The 26,834-nt window shown below is 39.2% G+C and overlaps 1 protein-coding gene across 3 annotated transcripts in view; it reads left to right on the top strand.

Moving 5' to 3' along the window:
* GABBR2 (gamma-aminobutyric acid type B receptor subunit 2) overlaps positions 1–26,834 on the top strand; it is a 1,221,295-nt gene that overhangs the window by 616,911 nt on the left and 577,550 nt on the right. For all 3 annotated transcript variants that reach the window (XM_063922929.1, XM_063922931.1, XM_063922932.1), the window contains one exon: positions 4,257–4,322. In XM_063922929.1, the coding sequence (XP_063778999.1) occupies positions 4,257–4,322 (66 nt within the window). The remainder of the gene's footprint in view (positions 1–4,256; positions 4,323–26,834) is intronic.

Below are 26,834 nucleotides of genomic sequence, written 5' to 3'. Positions count from 1 at the left end.
GTGTTGTGCAAAAATCTTTACCATTTTACCTCAAAAGAGGAGCTCTAAGGAGAGCAAGAAGCTAAGAAAGGATACCTAGGGCTATCCCAGCAAACCTTAAATATTTAGCATACAGCGGGAAAAGCTTGGAGTGTCGTCCCGACAATTACAGCACTGAGCAGGGCAGCATCAGATTTGGGACGGGGCAGAAAAGGAAGCGGATTATTCTCAATGCCAGCCTTTTGACAGCATCAATCCAGGGAAGGCCTATACGGAGGTGCGGCGTGACAAAGATTGGCAGCGGTGGGCGGGGTATGTCCTGTTGTAAGTCTAATTGCTGATCTTCTGTGATAAACTAACCAGTTAACTTTAGGTACTGTACAGTATATCCCGTTGTCCAGAAAAAAGGACACAGAGACTACAGATTCCCATACAATAAAAACTATGTTATTATAGTTGTCTCACCTTGACAAAGTGGTTCACAACCCCGAAACGTTGGTATTCATGTTGTGATTTTCTTCAATACACTTTACCTTTTTGGAAGCCGCTGATTGCCGCTGCATCATTTAATTACTCCCTCTGTGGGTGTATATATATATATATATATATACATACATACATACAGGTTGAGTATCCCATATTCAAATATTCCGAATTACGGAATTTTTTGAGTGAGTGTGAGATAGTGAAACCTTTGTTTTCTGATGGCTCAGTGTACACAAACTTGGTTTAATACACAAAGTTATTAAAAAATATTGTATTAAATGACCTTTAGGCTGTGTGTATAAGGTGTATATGAAACATAAATGAATTGTGTGAATTGTGTAAATATACACACATCTTGTTTAATGCACAAAGTTATTAAAAATATTGGCTAAAATTACCTTCAGGCTGTGTGTATATGAAACATAAATGCATTCTGTGCTTAAACTTAGGTCCCATCCCCACGATATTTCATTATGGTATGCAATTATCCCAAAATCCGGAAAAATCCGGTATCCAAAATACTTCTGGTCCCAAGCATTTTGGATAAGGGATACTCAACCTGCATGTATATATATATATATATATATATATAGAAACACACACTGTGTTTGTTATCCACAGTGATTATAAACTAAATTTATATCACTGAGAAGATGTCTTTAACATGTACCTGTACATATTTACAAATATCACTGTTTATTTATGTATTAAAAGTATTTGTTTTAGAATAAGTTACCTTCAAGGATACAATGCTTCCTGAGAGCTAAGATGAATGTCAGCTGAGGACAGTGGTACTGTATCGTAAAATGCTTTTAAATATTTAACTCTCTCCAAAAGTATTTTAATGATGGAACCTTGCCTTGTCTCTAAAGCTTTTTAGCTTCTCTGTCTTCATTTTGCAAGGTAATTATCATGCCATCATTAGTCAAGACAATAAACATAAGGACATGATGTGCTTGTTTTCAAGGCTAAAATGTATAATGTGTAGGAAAAATTAATGTACAGTACAATGCAAACAGATTGCACATGGTTTAAAATTATTTCTACAGAAAAATGATTGCCATTTACAGCAACAATCATTGAATAGTAGAATATCACAGTACAATATATGAGTACTGTATGTTGATATGTAACTTACTGTATTATTTAAATGTATATTTATTAAGTCCAATTAAAGTTATACTTCAAGTTCCACAAACATTTCATTTGCAACTTGTTTCCTAAACATTATTGTGTAAAAAAAATATTTTCATTTGTATTTTTTAATTTTGATGAAGGTAATTGTGAACTCTCAGCTATTTCTAAATTTGAAATGGCAAAAATAACAACCAAGCATTGGAGAGTCCTAATAGGTCAGGGGGTCATTGTTAGAAACTTTTTAGGGTGTTCGTAATATTCATACGTTGTCTCATCCTACGGCAGAAGGAAAGTATTACCTATTTACATGACATCTAGCACAACACAACTCTTTTTTCATTTTCACAAATTCAGAATAGGCATTACATAGTTTTTTTTTCCAAATACTGTATCTTCAAATACGTCACTGGTAAAAATGTTTTTTGACACAAATGACACGGTTTCTCTACTGCCTGCCTGGGTTTTGTCTAAGCTTAACTGTCAGGCGCATACTGGGGAGTATTTGTCTTGGTATAAATATATTCATCCCCTAAATAATTATATATAATTATACAAATTCCTGATTCATCATCAATGGGAACCTGACCTAAATGCATCCTTTTCAGATAAAGCTTAGGAAAGTATCTCTGCTAACAGTCACATTTATAAATGTATGAATCTGATTGAAATAAGCAACTTTATTATTTTTACACTACACTCATAGCCAGATTAGGGGGGAAGGGTGCAGGGGAAACTGTACCCTGGGTCCCCCTCTATTAGGCTGGAGCACACTAACTTCACTAGCTGTCCCTCTTGTGCAGCAGCAGCAGAACCAGTCAGCCAGAATGTGAATAGAACAATATGTAGTGCAGGTAGAGACATAGGAGTATCAGGTCACACACACACACACACACACACACACACACACACACACATAGAATCCTCCTGAGTCCTGTCTCAGTGTGTAAGGTAAGTAGTAGAGATGCTACTGCTATTCTTGTATGGGACAAGATAAATGATAGATTTGATTTTTCTATGTGTATTTTAAGTTAACTTTGTTCCATTACAAGAAAACTTTATTAAATAGTTGACTTTCAATTAGGTGTAGCTATCAGTACCCATGTATTATTAAACTATTAGTTCAAGTCTAATATACACCATTGATTTAAACTGAATACACACAATCCATACCTTCCTACATGACACATTCCAAGAGGAATAAATGGATTTCACTCTTAATTTATGATTGTAATCACCTGTGTTGAAATTCCGTCCTTATCAATTAAATAGTTCAACACAGGTGATGCCAATCATATATTAAAAGGGAGGTCTAGGAGCAGAGCATTTTCCCCCCTGGAATGAGTCATGTTAGGAGGTATGCACAATTCAAAACACAGTACTCCCTTCCACCAGGTACCCTTGTTTTAAATCCCCCAAGGCTTAATCCTGCTCTGCCTAATCTGGAACAAGTGTAATTAATGTGTAGAAATATCTTTCATTAAGAACTGACATTGAGCAGAATACACCAACTGCCCCATAAACACAGAAAGGAGCTGTAAAGGGAAGCTGGGTTACAAAACGTCTTCCATATGTTATAGTGATGGTAGATTCCATTCTAGCATACAGAAAAAATATTTGATGTCTTACCTGCCAGAAATTAGATCTGCAATTATAATGTATTATAATTATAATATAATGTAATATAATTATAATATAATTATATTATAATGTAGCCTTATGACTGGAGTTGTTGCCCACTAATTTCATAAGGATTTTTCTATCTATTAGTTTACATTTTAACTTAGGGGGTAATTCAGAACTGATTGCTGCTGTGCGTTTTCGCACAGCGGGCGATCAGGTTCAAACTGCACATGCGTATGCACCGCAATGCACAGGCGCATCGCACAGGTACAAAGTGGATCACCGCTCAGTGATGGGTTTGTGCGACGGATCCATTCGCATGGGCGATAGCAAGGAGATTGACAGGAAGAAGGCGTTTGTAGGTATCAACTGACCATTTTCAGGGAGTGTCTGGAAACACGCAGGTGTGTCCATGTGTTTGAAGGGAGGGTTCCTGACGTCAATTCCGGTCCCAGACAGGCTGATGTGATCACAGCGGCTGAGTAAGTCCTGGGCTGCGCAGAGACTGCACAAAATCTGTTTGTACAGCTCTGCTACACATGCGTTCGCACACTTGCACAGCTCAAATACACTCCCCCTGATCGCAGCAGTGAAAAAAAACGCTTTCTAGCGATCAGGTCTGAATTAGCACTTGGTCTGGATCAATAAGGTCAGAATTTAGAACATGACTGATTTGTGCTTCTTTTAATGCTCTCTGGCTATTCTACTGTGTTAAAATAAATGTATGCAAATAATACTATAAAAATGCAAATTAGTCTAGTTTTTAGCAAATGTGTGCATATTATATTATCTATAAAACCTAACACCAACAACTGCCTACTCGTTATGCTAATAACAAGAATGTTGTCCCAAAATATGATTTTTGTATTTGTATTTCCATTGTGTACCAACCTAACCAAGAAATGCATTGCATTGATAAGTAAAGTGTTCCATTTTTTTCTGGCAGGTCACTTTTCAATTAGCAATGTGATTGTTACATTTTTGAGTAACAATTCAAATTCTAATCTAATATTTTTAAAAAATTGTTTTAATAGGGCAATGATGTACGGATTATAATCGGCCAGTTTGATGAACATATGGCAGCAAAGGTCTTCTGTTGTGTAAGTAGACTCTAATTGTACTTTTCAGTTGCAAAAGGCTATAGTCCCTAAATATTTATCATATTAATAATTGTATAATGCACAAGTGATGTTAATACATACAAACTGCTGTAAATAATGTCTGTATATGGCCTGTGTCCATCTGTGCGGTTGTATGGACTCATACTCCCAGGCACCAACCTCTAGAGAATGTCATTCACCACCCAGGTATACCACACTTTTCTTCATAAGATATATAGTTAAGTACTTACAGGAGACCTTGGATATGGAAGTTTAGTTACTAAGAACTTGCACACGGAGCAGCCGTAGGCATGATAGTACAGTACAGTTAGAGTTGAATAAATTGACTTCAGGTAAGACATAGATTTCTCTTTTTCACTTGTTTCCTAAGGTTTCATGATCACGATACTGTAATATCACATCACCAAATTGTCTGCAGAACTGACACAGACCTGTAATGTCCTGTTGACTATTTCTCTCTTTACTGACGTGAAGAGTGTTGAAGTGTTGGTTGGCTTTGGTATAGGAGGCAAGAAAACCGTACTGTCCGGCACTGATAAGATTCCTAAAGTAAAGATGAGTGTCTCTCAGTTAAAGTGTAAGTAACATAATAATATATTGAGCTATGAGTTCCCCAGTACAAAAAATGTAAGCTAATGGAAGGTTTAGTGTCTATGACACTAGAGTTAAAGAACACATCTTTTACTCACATATAGTGAGCTAGGTAAACAAGAAATGTCCAGACAAAACTATGAAATTAATCAATATAGAGGTAATAAAACACAGTACCCTTTTAAGAAAACATGGCAACATGTCATTATAAAAATATACACCAATTCTCAGTATTACACACAACAAATTGCATCAAATTCCATAAAAGCAATTTAGATGAGATCGCAGTTTAAAATAATAAAAACAAATGACATAAAATGCACAAGAATAAATATAATGCATAAAATAAAATCCAATCTTCACATTATGTCTCCCTGAGGAAACGGACTGGCAATGTGAAACATGTAACACATTTTTAGTTATTTGGGATTTTATTTTATGTTTTAGAATAGTTTACAGTGGGAGAGAAAAGTCAAGGAGGATGCCATACACCTGTGATATCATGCCTTTAGACATAGGGCAGTATCTACATACTGTATGTGTTAGAAAGGGGTAAGGGTGCAAATAAGCAGGACTTGAGGTAGGGAGTTTAAGAATGAGTTGATGAAAAAGTTTATGATTGAAAGTAGTTTAGTGGTGAGGTGTGTACTTTCTATGCAAACCCCATAAGGATGTCAGATCTGGCCAGTATAAAAAGTTAGATTTAATACCCAGCCAGGAGGTTGTGTCTGGTGGGCAGTATGAGTAAGAAATCTGGTAGGAATGATCAGCCAAGTATTATACTGTAATTTAATATCAGGAAGTCCTCTTCCGTTCCTGGGAATAAGTGTCAGCAACATATAGTCTGCAAAGAGTGTGACAAGCACTATCTGGATGTTGGGATTCTGTGTTACATGAGAAGCTATGGTTTCTTTGCTTTACTATAAATAACTGAAGAAACGCCATCTATTAAAAGTTGAGTGGAGGGATAAAGGGCCATAACACAATTAATATATGAATGCAGTAGAACTTAAAAGTAGAGAATAATGGCTGGGGATCTTCTGGAGCTTATAATGTGCAATACATTTATGATCCACCCCCTGTTATCCCTCACCTGATAACCCAACATGAAGCTCACTTAGTTGAGAAGAACTTGGTTTAGACTCTTGGCCAGGATTTTAGCATAGTCGTAGATTTTGAGATAAATTCAGATCTGATATCTGGATAAAATTGTTTGGGTCTTTTTGTTACTTGTAAATCATCATTATCCTAGCTTCTAGCATTTCTCTAGGTAAGGAGTCACCTTTTAGCATCTTAGTACAAACAGTATGAAGTGCAAGTGTGAAGTCAGGATGTCTGGAAACTTAAAATATGTGGTCATTAAGTCAGCAGGAACTATGGATTTACCATTCTTCTGTCCTTTGATATTGGCCTCTATCTTCTCAATGGTAATCTCCCTGCTCAAACACACAATGTTGTGATGAGAACTGCACTTTAGTAAGAAAGGTTTGAATTACGGTGTAGAGGAAAGAGAAAGTATTCTTTGATAAGAATCTTAAATTAAGCAACTCTTCATTATTATGAAGAAGTGCATAATTTAGATGACATGTCATTAGGTGGGGATGGTCAGTTAGACCAGTAATATCAGTAGACATTGGGGCATGATCAGACCAGATCAGTTGTGGCTGAGCTGGATCATATCTATGCATGGATTTTGAACTGTGGACAATATGTTTAGTCATGCATGGGGGGCTCAGTAACTATCCAGGAATCATGCAAACTATCCAGGAATCATAGCAGGGAGAAATTGCATGAGGTTTAGGAGTGATTTGGATATTGGAAGGTCTGATTTGTCAAAACTAGCGGTCCCAGGAGCAGACTTTTCAAAATTGTTATTTTACTGTGTCCAAATCTTAAAATTACTATAAGAGCTCTCTGTCTTTTCTGAGAGCGTAAGCATCAAGCTTGCTAAAGAAAATATGTTGGGCTTGATTAGAACTTTATAATGTACATAAACAATAATGCATAGTGTATTGTTAGTCAGCCCACTAGAATTTTAAAGCAACCTTCTTTGTATTGAAATGAGTCAATCAATTTGAATATTAGATGAGGATTACAATGATTGCTCCTCCTCTTTTTTATGCTTCTGGTCACATTTGTGGAAGTTGTCTGGATATGCTTTAGATCAGGGCTGGCCAAACCAGTCCTCGAGATCTACCAACAGTTCACATTTTCCAGACCACCTAGCTGGTGCACAGGTGTAGTCATTACTAATTAAGATGTGCTGCATTCATTCCTAACTGACCATTCTACAGATCTCCAGGAGGCATGGAAAACATGAACTGTTGGTAGATCTCGAGGACCGGGTTGGCCAGCCCTGCTTTAGACTATAGCTCCAGATGCAGGTCCTGTACAAAGAAGGGGTTTCCTGACAGAAGATTAGTTCTTCTTTATACATGTTAAGAGTAGCTGAGCCTTCCCCATTTCTGAGGGCTATTCCTTCAAGTTGGATGATAGTATCCTAAGACCCATGCTTGATGAACAGAAGAGAGGCTGGAAAAGAAGAAGCAGGTTAGTCACCTACAGTATAACCATGTCAAAATGTAGGTATGGATGTCCTCTATCAAATGAAGTGAGGTCAGAAGCAGAACAAGAAGGCAGGGGGACTAATTTATGCCAATTGGCATAAAGACCCAAGGTCTGAATTGCTGTCCTTGGGGAGGGAGGCTACATGCTGGGTCAGCACATATGTCTGCAGGTGGGTACAAAACTTTAGGGGAAGTGGTAAGAACTGATGCTATCTTCCCAAATGAACTACTGTATGGAAAAGGACAATAACATTTGTGGGCCCAAAATGGTAACTGAAAGCAATAGAAACATGTTGGTGCAAGTGAAGTTAATAAGTAACATTGTCATGAGGAATGGTTGCAGGCATGAATGAAGAGCAAATGGTAGTGAAAATACAGAAGGTAGACAAAATAGGCAAAAAGCACTGACAGAGAAAATGTGACAAATCAGTAAACTTAATTTGCGAAGATATATGAGAAAGGGAATTTAATGCTTTAGTTATTACTCTGTAGCTCTCAGTTTAAGATAATACAGGGAATAATGGATAGTTTGAATCACCAACTTCAGGCTAGTGGATGTGAGGTAAGGCCAAGTAAGGTGGGGCAATACTCCACTAATGAACAGTAAGTATGTTTGATCTTAAATTAAATAGGCAATGTTATAAATAACAGCACAAAAACAATATAAAAACATATACATTAACATACAGAAGTGCCGTCTCACATCAAGGTTGTGCACCATGTAATTAAATTAGTAACCTTCATGGATGGTTATGGGGCGGAGGCACTGATAGGAGTATGTCAGTGCAAATGGAGTAAAGAAGAAACATAGTAGAAGGGGTTGAATGCGGGGGCGAGGGCCAAAAGGTGGTGCATACAGGTGGACAAAAGAGGCAAAAAGCACAAACACGTAACATATAACAAATCAGAATGATTGCTCTCAAGTGTCCACCCATAGACATCACTGTAAAATTATACAGGGGATGTAAGGCTGTACATTTAAAGTGTGAAAACATTTTAAACCCATTAAATATAATTTCAAATAAATAATAAAATAAAAAAAATGTCAAGCAGATGTAATTCAAAATAGGTGTAAAAACCTTAATACCACCTATAAAGGTTAAAAGAAATCATAGACCTTACCGCAAGCAAAAAAAGCCAGCAATAATTGTACAATTAAATATCACTGCATGTAATGTAAAACATTTAATTCATTGTTAAAGCTGAGTGGGATGTGATTAACTAATGGAAATAATCAAAGTACTTCTCAGTATTAACTCTAAAGCTAAGGTTTATATGAAATTATTTAATTTACTTGCTATATTGGGCATCAGTTAGATGTAGGAAAATGAGTGAGAATGTAGTGTGGGATGAAGAGAACATCGTGCTTAGCTATAAACATGCAGTCCGTATACCAGGGCTTTTTTCACATTGTCCTCATTAGTCCCCACAGTGCTGTGCTTGTTTTCCAAATCTCCTAAAAGCACCGGTGTAATAATTAGTGAATGACTCATTTGAAAAGATCACAGGCTCTTAGAAGCCACAGTGCTGATACTATGTAGACAGATTTGTCTCTGCCCTGTCTTACTAGCTTAACATTAGTAATAACCACATCCACTAATACTCTATTTACCATAGCTCCTGGATTGTTATTGTAATTACATTGCATCATAATGCATAACACTACTTAGCAGGAGTAATGACAACAAATGTTGATGTACTAAAGGTGGAAATGTAATTATGGCCCTTTCCCCCCAGATTATATGCACCCCCATGCTGTAGCATAGAAGCATTTTAAAGTGTGTGTCTTCCCTAAGGAAAGTATGATATCACGGACAAGATTGTAAAGCTTTTGCCAATCAATTTAATTAAATCCGATAGGGATTCTAGTGGAGAATTTTTATCCATAGTGCATGTATTGGTACAACTGAGGTCCAAACACCATGGGATACATTACAAGCCATGTGTGTGTGAAGTATTTCATTTGATGAAATCCAAAACTTGTTTTGATCTTTTCTATCCACATTTGCAGTCCTATAGTCTTATGCTAATTACACCTCCATTAGCTCACCTAATCATATGTACCTTTAATGTACACAAATCTTATTGGATACTAAGCAAACAGTTTCAAAATACAATACACCATATAGTATTACATTCTCACCTGTCAAAAAAGGCTTCTTGGTATAAATAAAGCATGAGCTTTTTAGAAAACCATTCTAGGAAATATTAAGTTATATGCTATACTAAAGGCCTTCTGGAAACAAAGTATAATACATTTCATCACATATTGAAAGCTACCTTGTTTAAATTACTAACGATGTGTACAGTATTGAGTGTACAGAATGTACATATGCGTTCTGAGCATCATTATTAACAAGCTGTTTGAATGGCACTGGGAAGAAGTTGATTATTATTATTATTATTATTATTATTATTATTTATTTATTTAAAGTGCCACAAGGGTTATGCACTGCAAAGTACATAAACAAATGAGCAAAACAAGAAAAAACGACTTATAGCACAACACAATGATAATGAAGACTGCTGTATACTTTATTGTTATAAATAATTGAACTAAAACATATTATTTCTAAAAATCTGCTTTTTATTTACTATATATATATATATATATATATAAAAGTATATTGTAGTTGCCCTATTCCCACTATACTAGAATGATGTGGTACCCACCCACAGGAAATGTGTGCTAGGAAAAGTCCCACTACTCTTCACTGCAGGTCTGGGAGTCTTTGGGATGGGGTGCTCATTTTTTTGTGGGCCTTCCATCCCAAAGAAGCTCCAGCCTTCAGCTGACCAGGCAGGTGCTGATTCACATTGAGACAGGAAATGTCCCCATTGTACTATGACTAGTACCTGCTCGGACTGGTTTTGGTTTACACTTTACTGAAAGGACTCCATGCTTTTTATATTTCTGTCCTGAGAGTAAGAGAAGGGTTGCCGTTAAAATGCCGGCTGTCGGGATCCCGGCGTTCAGGATACCGACGCCAAAATCCTGACAGCCAACAATACCAACAACCGGAATCCCAGCGCACCAGTGCTATTCCCACTCGTGCGTGTCCACGATACCCATAGAGTGGGACTAGATCCTTTGGCGAGTGCAGCAACTCTTATCACTCACCCCGCTGCCGGCATTCTGGCAGGCGGGATGCCGCTGTTGGGATATTGACAGCCGGCATCCCGTCGACGGTTATGTATTCCTAAGAGAATGCAGACTCTAAGAGTACTGCTTATAGATTCACACGCATATTCTGTTTTTTTTTTTTCTTGTAACAAAGACTGGTGTGAAAGCCATCATAATAAACAAAAATACTAGCTCTGCAAAAGATACTGCACACCTCCTAAAAGGCACATTAAACATATTTGGAACTTTACAGTGTTCACATCACTTGCATGTGGAAGCTCCTGTTCTGCCACCACAGACGCAAGCAATCATGTACCAGATAAATGTAGCATGAAATATGGGCAGAGGTTTTGGTGCAGTTTTATGTTATATGTTAGCTTAATATATAAAACATAAGTTCTATATTATCAGCCCTTTGTGGAAAGTTCCACTTCGTGCAGTGTATATGATAAGACTTCACAAAATGAATACTCCACTTAGGACAAAGTTCTTCCCCTGAACTACTTATTTCAGATAAATTAACTTTTAGTACTGAGATAACTAAAAGCAGACATTATAATTTGTAGCTATAATTTATCTTATATAAAGTAATGTACTGTACATTTTAGCACTAGAACATTTTAAATTATAAACTTTAATAACTTTTGTAAACAATGAGCTGGAAAGTAGTTGAATTGAAAAGTGAGGATTGGAATTGAATTAGATAAGTATATTACATTTAATGCTTTTCATTTTCGTGTTACATTTTCCTTTTGTTAGTGGATGCTGGATATTACCTTAAAATGGTCTACAGAAATAAAGCATGTGTGTGTTAATTATTAGTATTGCTGTTACTGTACACAAAGGAGAAAGTAGCCAGGCTATATATAGTAAAGTCAACATTACTTTCCAGAAATTGTAACCCCTTTCAAATCAAGCTGCTTATATGGGATATTGCTGGGGCAAACCAGGTCCTGGCCTGATGTTAAATGGACTATCCGACCCAGGACATGCTAATAGTAGTAGAGAGCCAGACCAACAGCACTTGGAGATGATGTCATTTCCAAGTACCGATAAAGGGATGACCCAGCAATAACCTGAGTCCAGTCTGCAGTGTGAATACGGTTAATAAAACAATGAGACTTGCTGGTCAAACCATATTTAATTTGTAATTCATCCATTTCTGTGTAGATGAACACGTTGCTTCTTGTTTCACTAAAACAAATGTAATTTCCTTAATCTTTTTATTCATCATCACTCCTTTGTCCACCCCCAAAAAATAAAAACACCCCACAATAGAGTCTAACTAATTTTCTTTTTAGGTCCACAATTATTAATCTAAACAATTATGTTTTGTATTTGAAACAAAATTACTTGATTTACCTTCAAACAGTGATTTTGTTCTGGTGGTAATCAGTGGTACGCCGTGCTGGCATTTTACCTGCACAATTTTGAACTAATTCCAGAAACAAAAAGAAATCAGTGAAATCATTTCAGAAATTATAAAAAGAAGTGGCTGAAGAATTATTTAGAGTGTGGAAGCTACTATAAAATCTTTAAATCAATTTATTTATTTTAGGTATTAGTAATTTACTATTTTAATAATTTTGTATTTTAGGTAATTTAGGGGTCTATGTACTAAGCCTTGGAGAGAGATAAAGTGGATGGAGATAAAGTACCAGCAATCAGCTCCTAACTGTCATTTATTTTCAAACACAGCCTGTAACATGACAGTTGGGAGATGATTGGCTGGTACTTTATTTCTGTCCACTTTATCATTCTCTAAGGCTTAGTACATAGACCCCTAGTATTGGCACCTTTTGATTAAATGTATCCTTTTTTCATTGAAAACAAAGCACTACCTTCATCTATATCTTAAAATAATCACGAGAGTGGGGAACATCAGAAAGTAATTAATAAATAATAGGAACCAATCATGAAATCTTATTTTACTGCTTAAGTAAAAAAAATGTTTTAGACATGCTATTTGCTTTAACAGTCAATAAGATACTCCCTTGCAAAACCTGAAAACACTCTAATTTGGCGGAATCATACTGAGGTGTAAACTTTAAAGTGACGTAAACCGCCATGCTTAAAACCAATTAAATGTATTTTTCAAAAACAAAAATAATTACTGTAATGCCAAGCAGTTGTTACTAGAGACCCCTGCATTATGGTTTTGGGTTTGGTTCTTCATATTCATTGTGTTTTGGTTTTGGCTAAACCACTTTCAAATGTTTTTGTTTTGGAGCTGGATTTCTTTAAAAAATATATAAAAACAGGTAAGTTCATGTAATTTGGACATGTTTTTGTTCCTAAATTATTACTAACATTAATTTCCAGTCAATTTTGATCACATTATAGCTTACAATATTGTTGTCACCAATATTGGCCAAAGGCTGTAGCGAGCTGACTAAACTAAGCGACATAGCAATTGCACAAACTCATGGCAGTTTAAAAGAATCTAGCACATCCATAAAACATAGAGGCACAGTGGTGTCAGACAGGATGGCAGTTAATAACAAACAAGTGATACGTAGCTGAAATTTGCAACTTCGACAAACTGTCCTCTTCATAATCATTTACCAGAAGGCAACTATTGGTATTTCCATAAATTTGGCTTGGCTGAGGTAATCCGCTAAATTCTTAATTTTCCATAATAGTTTACAAATATTCATACTTTCACCATCGCTATTCAACTTAATTGCATATTGGTAAAAATGGTATGGAGACTTGTAACCATGTCTTCATGTGGCCAGAATTTTGCTTTATATTAATATAATTTTGATTTGGGCTAAAACCTCCAGTAAGCACAGTAATATAAATGCTGCCTCTTAAACACACACACACACAATCTTGTCAAAGCCCATATCGAAAACTGGTTCATAATGGAATTGTCCTTGGGAAAATGATGAATGTTAAGCCCACTCCACTATCCACTCCTCCCCTGCATATAAAACACCCCCTATTATGTACTTAGGCCCCTTCATTCAGCCCCCTTCTACAGTTTCGTGTTCTCTCACTCTATCTCCCTCCATCTGTGCAGTAAAGAAGTAATTAGCAGAAGTATTGCTCCAGATCCTACATGCTGGGTGGAAGATAGAATAGCCCCTACCATCCATAGGACATCAAAGCTTCAACTGCTAGCACCCCCCACCCCTACCACTGGAGGATGGGTAGGGGTCCCAGTTCATTGCTTTGCCCATTGGAATACACTACTGTTAAGACAGCCCTGGGTAGCCCTCCTCACAGTTGAGGCTGTCATCATGTCATCATCCTTATCATCACACTCATTACTGAATATGTATCACTGAATATCATATATCATCATCATCATCATCATCACACCATATAAGTTCATTCCATTGGAATCTACTGTTACAGTCTCTGTTTGTAATTGGTGACAAAGGAGTTCTTCACACAGTTTATTTCATATTTTCTTTTTTAGAAGTAGCCTCCTAAGCTGATAGACAGAAGGTTCCCATCAGTGCTAAACACTCTTTCTGATTCCAGGCTAGAAGATGGGCAGCTTAAGTACACCATAGCTAGGTTGTACAAGGGGATCCAAACTGTATTTTTTTACTTTCCAGTATTCAAAGGGACTGGTTGAAATGCTTACTTGTACATTATCCTCCACAATTCTATTGATGCTTGCTGTGTCAGCTTGAGTCATGATAGAGGTGTCAATATGGACATTTGTTTTAAGCCTTACCAAATTTGATATTGTTTCTGTCTGGTGTATTGAGTTACCTCATCAGTGGTTCTCTTGGAACCACTGACAATTTTCTTGCAGGGAGCTCTTTGCATCTTAAGATTATTTTGTCAGAAAAAAATAAATTACATGGGGACTTAAACCTAGGATCAAGCATGGTTGCCAAAATGTACTGATCCAATTACACAATGTTGCAAACCCTTGGGTCCTGGTGAAGTGAACAAAGAACTTTATCAACAAGTCCAACATACTTAGTGGAATTGCTCAGTTTTATCTACTCCTTCCGCTTTTCTAGTTTATTTTCCGGTAGTTTAATTAAAGGCATGACCTGACTCAAACTGGAAGTATCTAAATTCATCTCATGGGTTACAATTTTAAATGGTTTCAGTAGCCTGCATAAAGCCAAGAGCATTGTAAAGTGTGCTGCAGTAGGTTAACATCCCCCATCTCGCTATCTGATGGCTTGTTGCTGCTAAAGCATAAAAAGGGAGTATTCCTCCTGGTTTCTACTTCATGAATTAGTTGGTAGCATGGCAAATTAATATTCACTTGCAGCTGTTTCAATGTTTTACATTCAGTTGCTGAATGTTGAAAAAGCTCAGAAATTTCCTGGGCTACAGGCAGCATCTTCCGCCTGTCCCTTATTTAAGAAATTCTGAACAACCAAGTTTATTGTGTGTGCAAAACATGGTACATGTTGAAAATCACCCAGTTTTAATGCTCATAAACATCACTTGCATTATCAGACATTATAAATCCAAGTAGAGTCTCCGCAGAGTAAGCAATTTTGTTATCACATCCCTGAGTAGTTCTAACAAATTGGCACTGTTATGCTTTTTAGTGAAGCCTGTGATACAGATAGTAACCTGCCTGTGAATATGTTGGCATTGCATATTAGATACTGCACTGTTGCTAAAGGTAATATACCCACCCAGTGGGATGAAACAGTCATGTAGTCTTTAGTTTTACAAGAACTTCTTGTCAACATATCTGTAGTTAAGAGGACAGCTGGGACAATGGCATTTTCTAGGCAAAGAATAACTTTGTTTAATTTCCTGGTGCACGTGAGGAATTGCTGTTCTGGAAAAATAGAATTGAGATGGAATTTGGTAGCATGGATACATGACCAACTAATCTGCTTAAACCCAATGCATTCATGGAGGATACTTGAGGAATACCTAGGGCCGGATTCAATTAGCTGTGAATATTACCTTGCAGATAAATGTGCTAGTAGCCTCTGATTTTTAAACCCAGAGCTATTTAATTATAAACCCATTTCTTTGCATGGTAAATCTGTAGCTAAAGTTCATTTACCCATAGATTCTAGGATAAGTGCCCAGATCTATGGGTTAACAAGTTCATGGCACCCGCAGTAATGGCTCCATCCGTAGATTTAAGTTCAATACTTCCTCAGGCTTAAACAGAAATCTGCGTTAAGTGTAGCTTGCGGGCTGCCACGGGCTACAACTGCATAGCCCCAGCCATTGTATTAGCCTGTGATTAATTACTGTGGCTATTTGAATCCGGACCCTAATGGCTATCATCATGGCTTCTGTGATCCACTGTGGTGTCTACCATACTCGATTCCGCTTGATAAACAACTTGAATTAACTCACTGCAATGACATAACAGTGCGGAAGTGCTTAAATTGTTAAAGTCCCTTCCTTTACATACTTTTGCACTGCAATTGCCACAGATGCCTTGACAAAGGATTTGGGGGGAAATATTTACACATGAATGTGCTTATACTAGCTGGCATGAAGTGCTACCACTATTGGCTGACTTATCCTCCTGAATTTTACCAACTTCTTCTTGTCCAACACAATCATCATTATCATCACTCTCCTCATTAGTGCCAGCAACACACCTCATCCTCTTACACATTTACAATTTCGAAAGTTGCATCATCAGTTTCTACTGACGGGATGTAATGGAGTTTGCCAGAGAGGTGCGGAATGCCAGACGATCTCTGACTTTTTTTAAACGGTCAAACACTTACAAGGCAAAACCATGCCCTGTAAGTGATTGCCTGTTTAAAAAAAAAAGTCTGAGATCGGCTGGCACCCCGTACTGTATTATTACCACCCATCTTCACATTTGCTAAATTCAGGGTTCAGAAATGCTGGAATGCTGGAAGGAGGCTTCTCTAGGATTACAGTGGCAGAACCAGAAATGTCAGACTCACACATAACAGCTAGATTCTCTCTGAAGTTTGTTAACACACATTTTGTTCTTCATCCTTAGTAGGAGGAAGGGGGGGGTATTGTGCACAAATGTGTCTGTTTTAAAGGTAAACTCTAAAACAGTTAACTTACAGTGAAACGGTGGTGCATGCGAGGTTACAGAAGGTGTCTGACTGTGTCTGGCCCTGGCTTTTGCAATAATGCATGAAAGAAACAGCAGTAGCAGGGCCACAACTTGCAAATAAAATCCATGGTTTAAACCTTTCCTCACCACTGCATGTGGTGCATGACATGTTAGCAATTTTATGTTCTTCCAGCAGTAACATTTCCATTCATAGTAAGAGGTGATGTTTTCTTATAGATTGTCAAACATTGTTTGGATTTGGAGTGCCCTTTCTTACACCTTATACCTCCTTGACCTCCTTTAAAAGTAGATGTTGAAGAAGTATTTTTACACCAGAACAGGAATAAAGCTACTGTTGCTGAACTTAAGAGCCACCACACTAAGTGAACGCACAATTAGATAGGGAAAGGAGGGACTATTACCTTATCCATGCAGTTAAAAAAACTGGAGATTTTTGTTAACAACAGCAAAAAAGATACATTTTTCTCTGTGACCGTGCTTATTTATTTTTGGGGTACAGTTTCCAGGTACACAGACCCCACCTCCACTATGTACAGTATTAGACCATCCCTTCCTGGAAAATAACACACACTTGAACAAATACAATATAACTTAAATCTTTATGAAAGGAAAAATCTTCTTTGGAAAAACAGCAAAAAAATAAAATAAAATTTCAATTACTTTTTACAACAAAAAAGTTCTTTTTTGGGGTGCAGCTCCCTCAGCCATAGCACACTATTTTTTGGAGAACTAATCTAGAAGTTTAAATCACAGTGTTACTGCAGATCAGAAATGCATTTGCAAGTTCAAGTCTGTTTGCTTTGCACCACTGGCCTGCGGATAGTGGGTTCCTCACTATGGAGAGACGCTATCTTGATAAGCAGTCAACAGTTTGACACCATATGGTCGACAGGCATTAGGTCGACAGGGTCAATAGGTCAACAGGAAAAAGCTAGGCAGGTCAAAAGGTCAACAGGTACAAAAGGTATAGGAGATGGAAAGATATTTCTACAAGAAATTGCAGACACTGTTGCTGGCCTGGTTCTGGAACATCAAAGATGGCTCATCCTCGGGGATTTCAATGCATGGGTGGATGATGAGCTCTCATGCCTTGGCCAAGACCTCCTGTGCACAATGAATGGTCTGGGCTTCACACAGGTCGTTCCCTCTGCCACACATAAAAGTGGTCACACCCTCGACCTTGTCTTTCAGATTGGATTAGAAGTCACTGACCTAAAAATAAACCCAGTCATCTGGTCAGACCACTACTCCCTCTGGTTCTCAGTTGCAACCCCTCAAATAAGATCTCTGCCCGTGGAGTTGACCAGGTATCGTCCAAGGAGGGGTATGACTCCCCAGGCTCTTGCAGCAAATCTGGATCTCTCTGCTATACTGGGTGCCTGTGAAGATCCCTTTTCCCTAGTCCGTTATTATAATAGGGATGTTATGGCTGCAATTGATATTATCGCCCCTGTGCGTTTAAGACCTCGTAAACCACAACGTCAAGCTCCATGGTTCGACAACAGTGTTAGTGAGCTCAAGAAAAGGGGGCGTAGACTGGAAAGACGATGGAGGAAGACTAACCTAGTGGATGACAAAATAAAACTAATAAAGCATAACGAAGAATATCAATCGACAATCACTCGTAAGAAAGCACAGTTCCTGTCAAATGAGATCACAGCAGCAAACAATAGGCCAGCTCAACTTTTCCGCACAGTGGAGATGCTTTGCAAGCCAGCATGCCTGCAGACTGATGAGACCCTCTCCCAGGCAAGATGCAACGAGTTTGCAAACTTCTTTGCAGATAAAATATCCACCATCCGGGCTGGAATCTCCACAGTGCCATCAAAGGAGTGCCAAACTACAAAGTCTGCCAATATAAGCTACCTGCCTTCATGGACCAGCTTTGACCCAGTTGATGTAAAGGACACTGCTGAAATTGCTCGGATTTTGCATCCCACCACCTGTGATCTGGACCCAGCCTCAACCAAGCTTCTAATCGGTTGTATGGATATAATTGGTCCTGTCTTTACAAAAATTGTTCAATGCTCTTTGCAGACAGGCATTTTTCCTGGACCCCTAAAGGAAGCAATTGTTAGACCGCTTCTTAAAAAACCTAATTTAGATCCCGACTGCATGACCAACTACAGACCGGTATCAAACCTTCCTTTCCTAGGAAAGGTTATTGAGAAAGTCGTTGCAAATCAACTGAAAACCCGCCTGACAACCCATGATATTTATGATCCATTTCAATCAGGATTCAGGAGAAGACATAGCACTGAAACAGCCCTGGTGTGTGTGTTAAATGATCTTCTGATGGCAAAAGACAGAGGTGACTGTTCAATATTAATCCTTCTGGATCTCTCGGCAGCATTTGATACCGTGGACCATGGGCTTCTGATTGAGCGACTGATACATTTCTGTGGTCTGGATGGCACAGTCCTAAGCTGGTTCAAATCATTTCTCACAGGCAGGTCACAGAGAGTATCATCTGGATTATACTCATCACCACCAGTGCCATTGCCATGTGGTGTCCCACAAGGTTCTATACTATCCCCCATGCTTTTTGCAGTATACATGCTCCCATTGGGCGAAATAATCAGGCGCCATGGCCTGGTCTACCACTGCTATGCAGATGATACACAACTGTACTTGTCCTTTGCTCCGGGCACTGATAACCCAATAGCCACCCTAAATGGCTGTCTAGCTAAACTACAGGAGTGGATGAGCGCCAGTTGGCTGCGACTGAACCCGGATAAAACAGAGGTCCTTTTGATACGACCGCAACATCAAAGGACAAGACTGCAGCATAGCCAACCAACTGGACTTACACTCGGGGATTCAGAATTACAGACCAGTGATCGTGTGCGGAATCTTGGCGTTGTCCTGGATGGTGGCTTGACACTTAAACATCAGATATCAGCCACAATCAAATCCTCATTCTTTCACCTGAGGAACATAGCCAGAATCAAGCACTTAATTCCCTCAGATGACATGCCAAAAGTCATACATGCATTTGTATCATCTCGTTTAGACTACTGTAATGCCCTCTACCTTGGTCTACCAGCAAAAGAATTGCAACGCTTACAGCTGGTGCAAAACACAGCTGCCAGGCTATTAACCAACCAGCCCCGTTCTAGCCACATAACACCCATCCTCTACTCCCTCCACTGGCTGCCTGTAAGATGGCGAATCATCTTCAAGATTGGCTTACTGAGTTTCAAAGCATTACATGACCGAGGCCCAAGGTACCTGAAACAGCTGCTGACCCCATACTGCCCCACTCGATTACTGCGATCTGTAGATGAAAGACTATTAGCAGTACCTAGAATCTACCGTAATTCATCTGGGGGTCGAGCTTTTAGTCATGCGGCTCCAACTCTATGGAACTCACTTCCCCGCACAGTGCGAGAGGCCCCAACTATAGAATCCTTCAAAAGTAGACTCAAGACTTTTCTGTTTACACAAGCATTTCCATAGTGTCCCTTTTAGTATCTTCATGCTTCTGTATTTTATGAAAATGTACTTCATTATTTTCTGTACTATATTATGCTATGTATATGTTAAGCGCCTTGAGTCCTATTGGAGAAAGAGCGCTATATAAATAAAATTATTATTATTATTATTATAGCTCTTTGTCATAATGGCATCCTGATGGAATTTTTTTATGCAAGGCTACAGCCCACAGTTCAACCCCCTCTCCCTCCACTTTCCTGCGTGAAATGGTGCCTGATCTCAAGCGAGAGACGTATATGCAATACAAAACACGCAACATCTGCGATTTTCAGGAAAATTATGTTTTGACTCGTTTTGAGAACCAAATTTAGCGGGAGAAATGGTTTGAGAACATATTTTGGCAGGGAGATGCTAGCCGGGATTCAGTTCGACTCAGAAACCACAAGTTCGGGTGGAACACACACATTTGTAGCTGAAATCCAAAAATAAGTTTAAACCATGACTAATCAACCAACAAATATTATCCTTCAACACCTATAAAAGTAAAGAAACTATAAAATTATAAACTTTGCAATGACCAAAATAAATTGAAAATTAATAACTGTACTAGCAAACATTTCTTGTAAAACATTTATTTTATCATTGCTAAAACTAAGTGGAATGCTGTTACTTAGTGGAAATGTTCAAAATACCTGTCATTTCTAGCTTTAGAGCTTAGGTTGATATGAAATTATTTAATGTTCTAGCTAAATGGGGCACTCGAAATAGGTAGAAAAATTATTAAGAGTGAGGTAAAGAGAACGTTGTGATAAGCTGGGAACATGCAGTCTGTATATAAAGGTTTTTTAACATTGTCCTCATTAGACCTCACAGTGCCATGTTTTTTTTCCAAATCTCCTAAAAGAATTGGTGCAATAATTAGTGAATAATTTATTCTAACAGATTGCAGGCTATTAAAAATCACAGCCATATACCTTTGTATTGTGTAAAAAAAAAGATTAATTTATGTCCTTCATTGTTATGCTAATAACACTGCATCAGAAAGAAAATGTGTTAAAAGTATGTGCTGTACAGTACCTGTGCCTACTCTTCCATGATACCTGAGGCTTCACAGCCTGATGATTAAGTGGATCCCACATAGACTCGTTTATAGTAACTTTTGGACATTTTTATTTTATCTTCAGAATACTGTATAAATGAGTTACAGTACCGAAAAAAAAGACGAGAGGGGAAAACAAGGGGGGCAACAGCCCCAAAGAATGGAAACATTTGTAAAGTTCTCTGTTTGGTAAGGAAATGTGGACCCATAATTGAGTAAGGGCATGAGTGTGCTGTTACAAAATAAATCTCAGAAATTTAGTGTGCCACAGTAGACCAGTTAGAGAGAGCAAGATTTCGATCAGAAGATCCAAACTCTGAGATTAGCCGAAGGAAGGAAAAAAGTTACATAAATGACAGAGCCTTCCATAAATGACACACCTTAAAAGTAGTGATTTTAGCCCTAGCAAAAGCCATAAACCATTTTGGGAAGGATCATAATTTTAACTGCTACCAAATTACTGACCCAAGAGTCATTGTGGCTCCAGTATTTTGCAGCGGATTCCAATTTACGCAATATTCAATGATAGTACCTTTTGTACATTTCTAACATGACGCTAGATCTAATTTTTCCAGGGGGATTTTTAATAATTAACACAATGTTTTCTTTTGCACACCCTGCCAGCAGCAACCTACACAGTGCACCCCAGATGGCTGCCTCAGATGGTTCCTCCGTGGGCAGGGTGTGCTTCATTTGGATCTTTCTATGCAGGGTATAGCATACTCCTACAAACGTGTCAGTTTTCCCATACATATATTTGGCCCTTGTATGGCTCATCTCCCACAGTATAACCTTCGTAGTGTGCCCAACATGGCTGCCTTACCTGGTGCGCTTGTGGATACGATGAAAAATACATGGACCTAATGGTTTTGTTGGAACCCTACTCTGAACTTTAGGACTCTGCAATCTCCCCATTTTGTGTTATCCCTTCTAGGGGTAGACTTTTCCACCCCGGGTAGTCCTATGCAGTGTGCTCAAGATGGCTTCCGCACCTGGTGCCTTGTGAGGGTGGAATACACAACTCTTGGAACTTATTACCCAAAATGCCTATACCAATCATGCATTATTCTTTCTGTGTGCTCAATGTTTTCTTTTATGTCTGTGTGGTTTATCTTTTGATGTATTACTTAAATCTTCTGTATTATGTGCATTGTTTTTGATGTCTGTAAAGTGTCTTGAGTCCTGTTGGAGAAAAAATGCTATATAAATAAAATTATTATTATTATATTGCAAAAATCAATGTGCACTGGAGTTGATTTGGCCACCACTGTAATTAAAAGTGTCTCTCTCTGGAAATGGTACTTGTGTAGCACCCTAGCAGGATCTTATTGGATATGACCTCTACTCTCCTTTTCCCTTAGAGATGGAAAGCCTACAGCCCCAATGTAAAGAGAAGCAGTTTTTAGACAAGACCAAAGGACGTATGACAAAGTTATGTAGTGATAATATCTATTAGGAAAAAGGGTGTGGGCAGTATGATATGATGGTGTAGAGCAGGTTTTGAGGGGGTGTGGATCATTAGGTTGACCCTAATTAGGTCGACAGTCAATAGGTCAACCCCATATGGTCGACATGGAAAAGGTTGACATGATCAAAAGGTAGACAGGGTCATTTGTTTGATGTTTAGGTAGACAATGGTAAAGGTTGACAGGTGCAAAATGTCAACACATGAAAAGGTCAACATGTAAAATGGTCAACAACATTGTTTATGTTTAGGTGTCATGTTCGTGTCAGAGCACAGGGAACCCAAATTAGTGGTCTTCACTTACCATAGTGTAGGCAAGGTGTCCCGGTCTGCTACCGCTGTGCTCAGCACAGGTTCCTATTCCCAGTCATAGTCCACGTGGATGGTAAATTACGAAAAAGGTGCGGAAAATGCAAAAAAAGTCTTAAAAAGCTGTGTCGGTCATATGTGCGTTGACCATTGTCATGTCGACCATTTAAACCTATCAACCATAAACACTGTAGGCTTTTACATGTCAAACCAATGACCATGGCCCTCATTCCGAGTTGTTCGCTCGTTATTTTTTTTCGCATCGGTGCGATTTTCCGCTAACTGCGCATGCGCAATGTTCGCACTGCAGCTGCGTCAAGTAAATTTGCTAAGAAGTTTGGTATTTTACTCACGGCATTGCAAGGTTTTTTCTTCGTTCTGGTGATCGGAGTGTGATTGACAGGAAGTGGGTGTTTCTGGGCGGAAACTGACCGTATGGGTGTGTGTGAAAAAACGCTGCCATTTCTGGGAAAAACGCGGGAGTGGCTGGAGAAACGGGGGAGTGTCTGGGCGAACGCTGGGTGTGTTTGTGACGTCAAACCAGGAACGACAAGCACTGAACTGATCGCACTGCAAGACTAAGTCTCGAGCTACTCAGAAACTGCAAAGAAAAATATTTTCGCAATATTGCAAATACTTTGTTCGCAATTCTGCTAAGCTAAGATTCACTCCCAGAGGGCGGCGGCTTAGCGTGTGCACTGCTGCGAAAAGCGGCTAGTGAGCGAACAACTCGGAATGAGGGCCCATGTTGACCTAATGCATTAGTGGTCAACCTATTGACTATCTACCTTTACACTGTTGACATATAGTCTGGATATTGTTTGGAGGGACAGCAAAAGAAATTATTAACAGAATTAGGAGAATCATATGGTTAAACATAATGAGCAACAAAATTAAATATTTTGATAAACCCAAGAAATAAAGGTAATTTTCAAATATGCAGTATTGTGATTATGTTATGGACCGATCACAAGATATAAGACCCTGTGTAACCCTTTGTGTTTATTACAGTGAATTTCTTTTCATGCACTGAGAATTAACTTCTAGGTGTATTTACTTGGTCAGTTTTCAAATGTATTGTCCTCTCCCCTGAACTGACCAGTTTGAAGACAGACATACTTGGATCCAGTAACAGAAAAAGTTCTGTATGGCCAATTGGCCATACACTTTTGTATGGTGATCTTGTTATGAATGTATCCATATGACATGTTAATCTACTGTATTCCCCAAATTTCTTGAGGATCTGTAAAACCTCACAGAGCCTTACTCTATACCGGGACAAAGGAGCCATTAAATCTACTTAGCATCTTCACAAGACAGTAAGCCAACAGAAGGGGGGGGGGGCCTCTCTGTGATTCTAATCGGATACATTTTGCATGTGTATTCTGCTAGTCCATGCTACATATATGTCCTATAGGTTATATTTAGGTAAAGAGAATGGAGGACATTTCATATGGCTGTAGTGACATAAAATTCTGAGTAGAAGGCTGAATGAAGCAGCAAGGACAGGTGGAGGTGTCCATGGTAACTGCTGGGCCTATGAGATGGCTGAGGAATCTGGTGATGGGAGGGGCTTAGCCCTTATGAGGAGAGCACTGACTAGGTTCTCCCTCTTTCCCTCAGAAAAAATTGAACAATGAAGTGCTCTGCGTTTGTGTTGTACTGAACTGTGTATTATTTGTGATTTTGTGGTATTTTTCTTCTTATTTCTTTTCAATCTTACTACTCTCTAATCCTTTCACCCCCTTTTTTCTCTGAATCTTTCTTTATCTATTTTTTCTATCTTCTAACATGCCGAGGCCCAGTCGTGCTGTGGGTCCCCTTATCCGTTTTATTGAAAGCGGTGAAAGGGACGCTGCTGAGTTAGTGTCAGGTAAGGGACAGCCTTTGTCAGCACAAGGGAAGCGCCAAGCCATGAGTAATGTGGGTAATTCCACTGCCAGGGGACAGGCTCGACCGCCTGAGAGGGCTTTGGTGGGCGAAGCTGCGTCACGCAGAGGCCGGGTCAGCAGCTTGTTGTGCTGTGGGAATTGATTCTCGGGAGTTAAATACCTGACAGGGCAATGTCTCGGAGCGTGGGTGCTATGGTGGAGTCACGGAGCAGGGTGATGAGGAGAGCGGTAACATCTCGGGGAGTTACCTCAGGAGTGCATGTGCCGGAGGTGTGCCGCGGTCGTCCCATGGGCCCGCAGGGGACCGCGGCTGCCAGAGGCGGTCGTCGCAGCACTGTCCTTTCTAGAGGTGAGCAAAATGGAAGAGGAATAAGGGAACAATTGCTGGTGCAAGGAGCGGGAGCACCTAATAGAGTAATAAACAGGGGTCCGGCCAGGGGAGGCTCGCCAGATTGAATATTAGGGGTAAAAAAGGGGTGCCTGAGGTGAATAGTAATAGGGGCACAGTTGCGGGGAGGTCATATGCTGATGCTGTGCGTTTTGGGCGTAATGGTGCTGGCTGGAACTCCTCTGAAGTAGCGTCTATATGCACTTCAGTGATATCAGCACTGGTCTCTGTGCTTACTGCAAATCATGCTGAGGGGAGTTTTTTGGGAGAGCAGAATTCCTCCAGTTTGAATGAGGATAGTGTAAGTGATTCAGCGGCTGCTGGTTCACGCGCCAGGTCGCGCAGAAGAAGCAGGGGTAATACGAATTTTAATGAGTGTCTGGTGGATGTTTCTCCTTGCATTTCTCTGGCAGAGTCCTTTGTAGTCCCTGAATTACAGGAGGATTCTGGGTAGTCAGCGGCTGTAGTTGAGTCTGCTCTGGACGAGTGAGGTCATTATGGTGAGTCGGATGTTCACCCTATAGCGCGACAAAAGGATGCAGTGGTCAGCTCAGGCAATAAGGGTGTAGTTAATGAAAAATCATGCAAGCAAAAAGCTTCTCATAAACATAAGCAAAGGCGCAGGAGTGACAGGGGTTCATCCACGTCTTCCTTTGAGTCCTCAGTTTCAGTTGACAGCAGCTGCAGTGGTTGCAAGAAAAGACACAAAAGAAGGTGCAGACACAGCAGTTCTAGTATGTCCTTGGAGGAGGGTCCTGAGGATTCTTTGCAATGTGCTAATACTGCTGTTTTGAGAGGGGTACGGCCCAGAACCAGGGATCATATTCGTCAGGGCAAATTTGTGAACACGTTTGCGTTAACCAGTAAAGCGAAAAGAGCATTAGCGACGGCTAGAAAGAAATCAGGTATAGGAGAGGAGGCTTATAAGTCTTACTCTAATTGGCAAAAGGGCATGCTTATCTTTGCGGCTTGCTATTTGGAGTCAAGACCTCAAGAGCACATGAATATAATTAAATATATGTATTTGTTACACGAATTGGCGATATCAGGACGCAGAACAGCCTGGAGGTCTTATGATGAGGAGTTTCGCAGGAAACAGAATGGCAAAGAAATCATAGATTTTGGTAAAAAAGTTGTAGAGATTTTTGTAGATGTTACACAACCACTGAAGAGTGGTTCCGAGGTTATGGGTGAAAAACAAGGCAGTAACAGTAACAGATGGGTGGTAGGTAAGAATAGACTAGGCAGATGCTATGCTTTTAATAATAGTCAATGTACCCTAGGGTCCAGGTGTCGTTTTCGGCATGTTTGTATCTGCTGTGGGGGATCACACCCCATTAGAAACTGTCAGCAGACTTCCGGTGGTAGGAGGAGGTTTTCACAGGTAGCAGCACCGTGCCCCAGCAGCTGCCAATGCTAAGTAGGGCCCCTACTCCTGTGAGATTGGACAAATTATTGTATTGGTTAGATTATTATCCAAATAGAGAGGACGCTGATTTGATAAGGTTAGGTTTCTCCAGAGGTTTTCCGTTGCCTATTAAAGGCCTGGTAAATTGTGGTTCTGTTCATAATTTATGCTCGGCTGAGCAGTTTCCAATAATT

Source organism: Pseudophryne corroboree, chromosome 5, assembly GCF_028390025.1.
Source record: "Pseudophryne corroboree isolate aPseCor3 chromosome 5, aPseCor3.hap2, whole genome shotgun sequence".
In the NCBI taxonomy this organism is placed as follows: domain Eukaryota; kingdom Metazoa; phylum Chordata; class Amphibia; order Anura; family Myobatrachidae; genus Pseudophryne; species Pseudophryne corroboree.
Note: the sequence above shows the minus strand (reverse complement) of the source record. Positions and strands in the feature narration are given on the sequence as shown.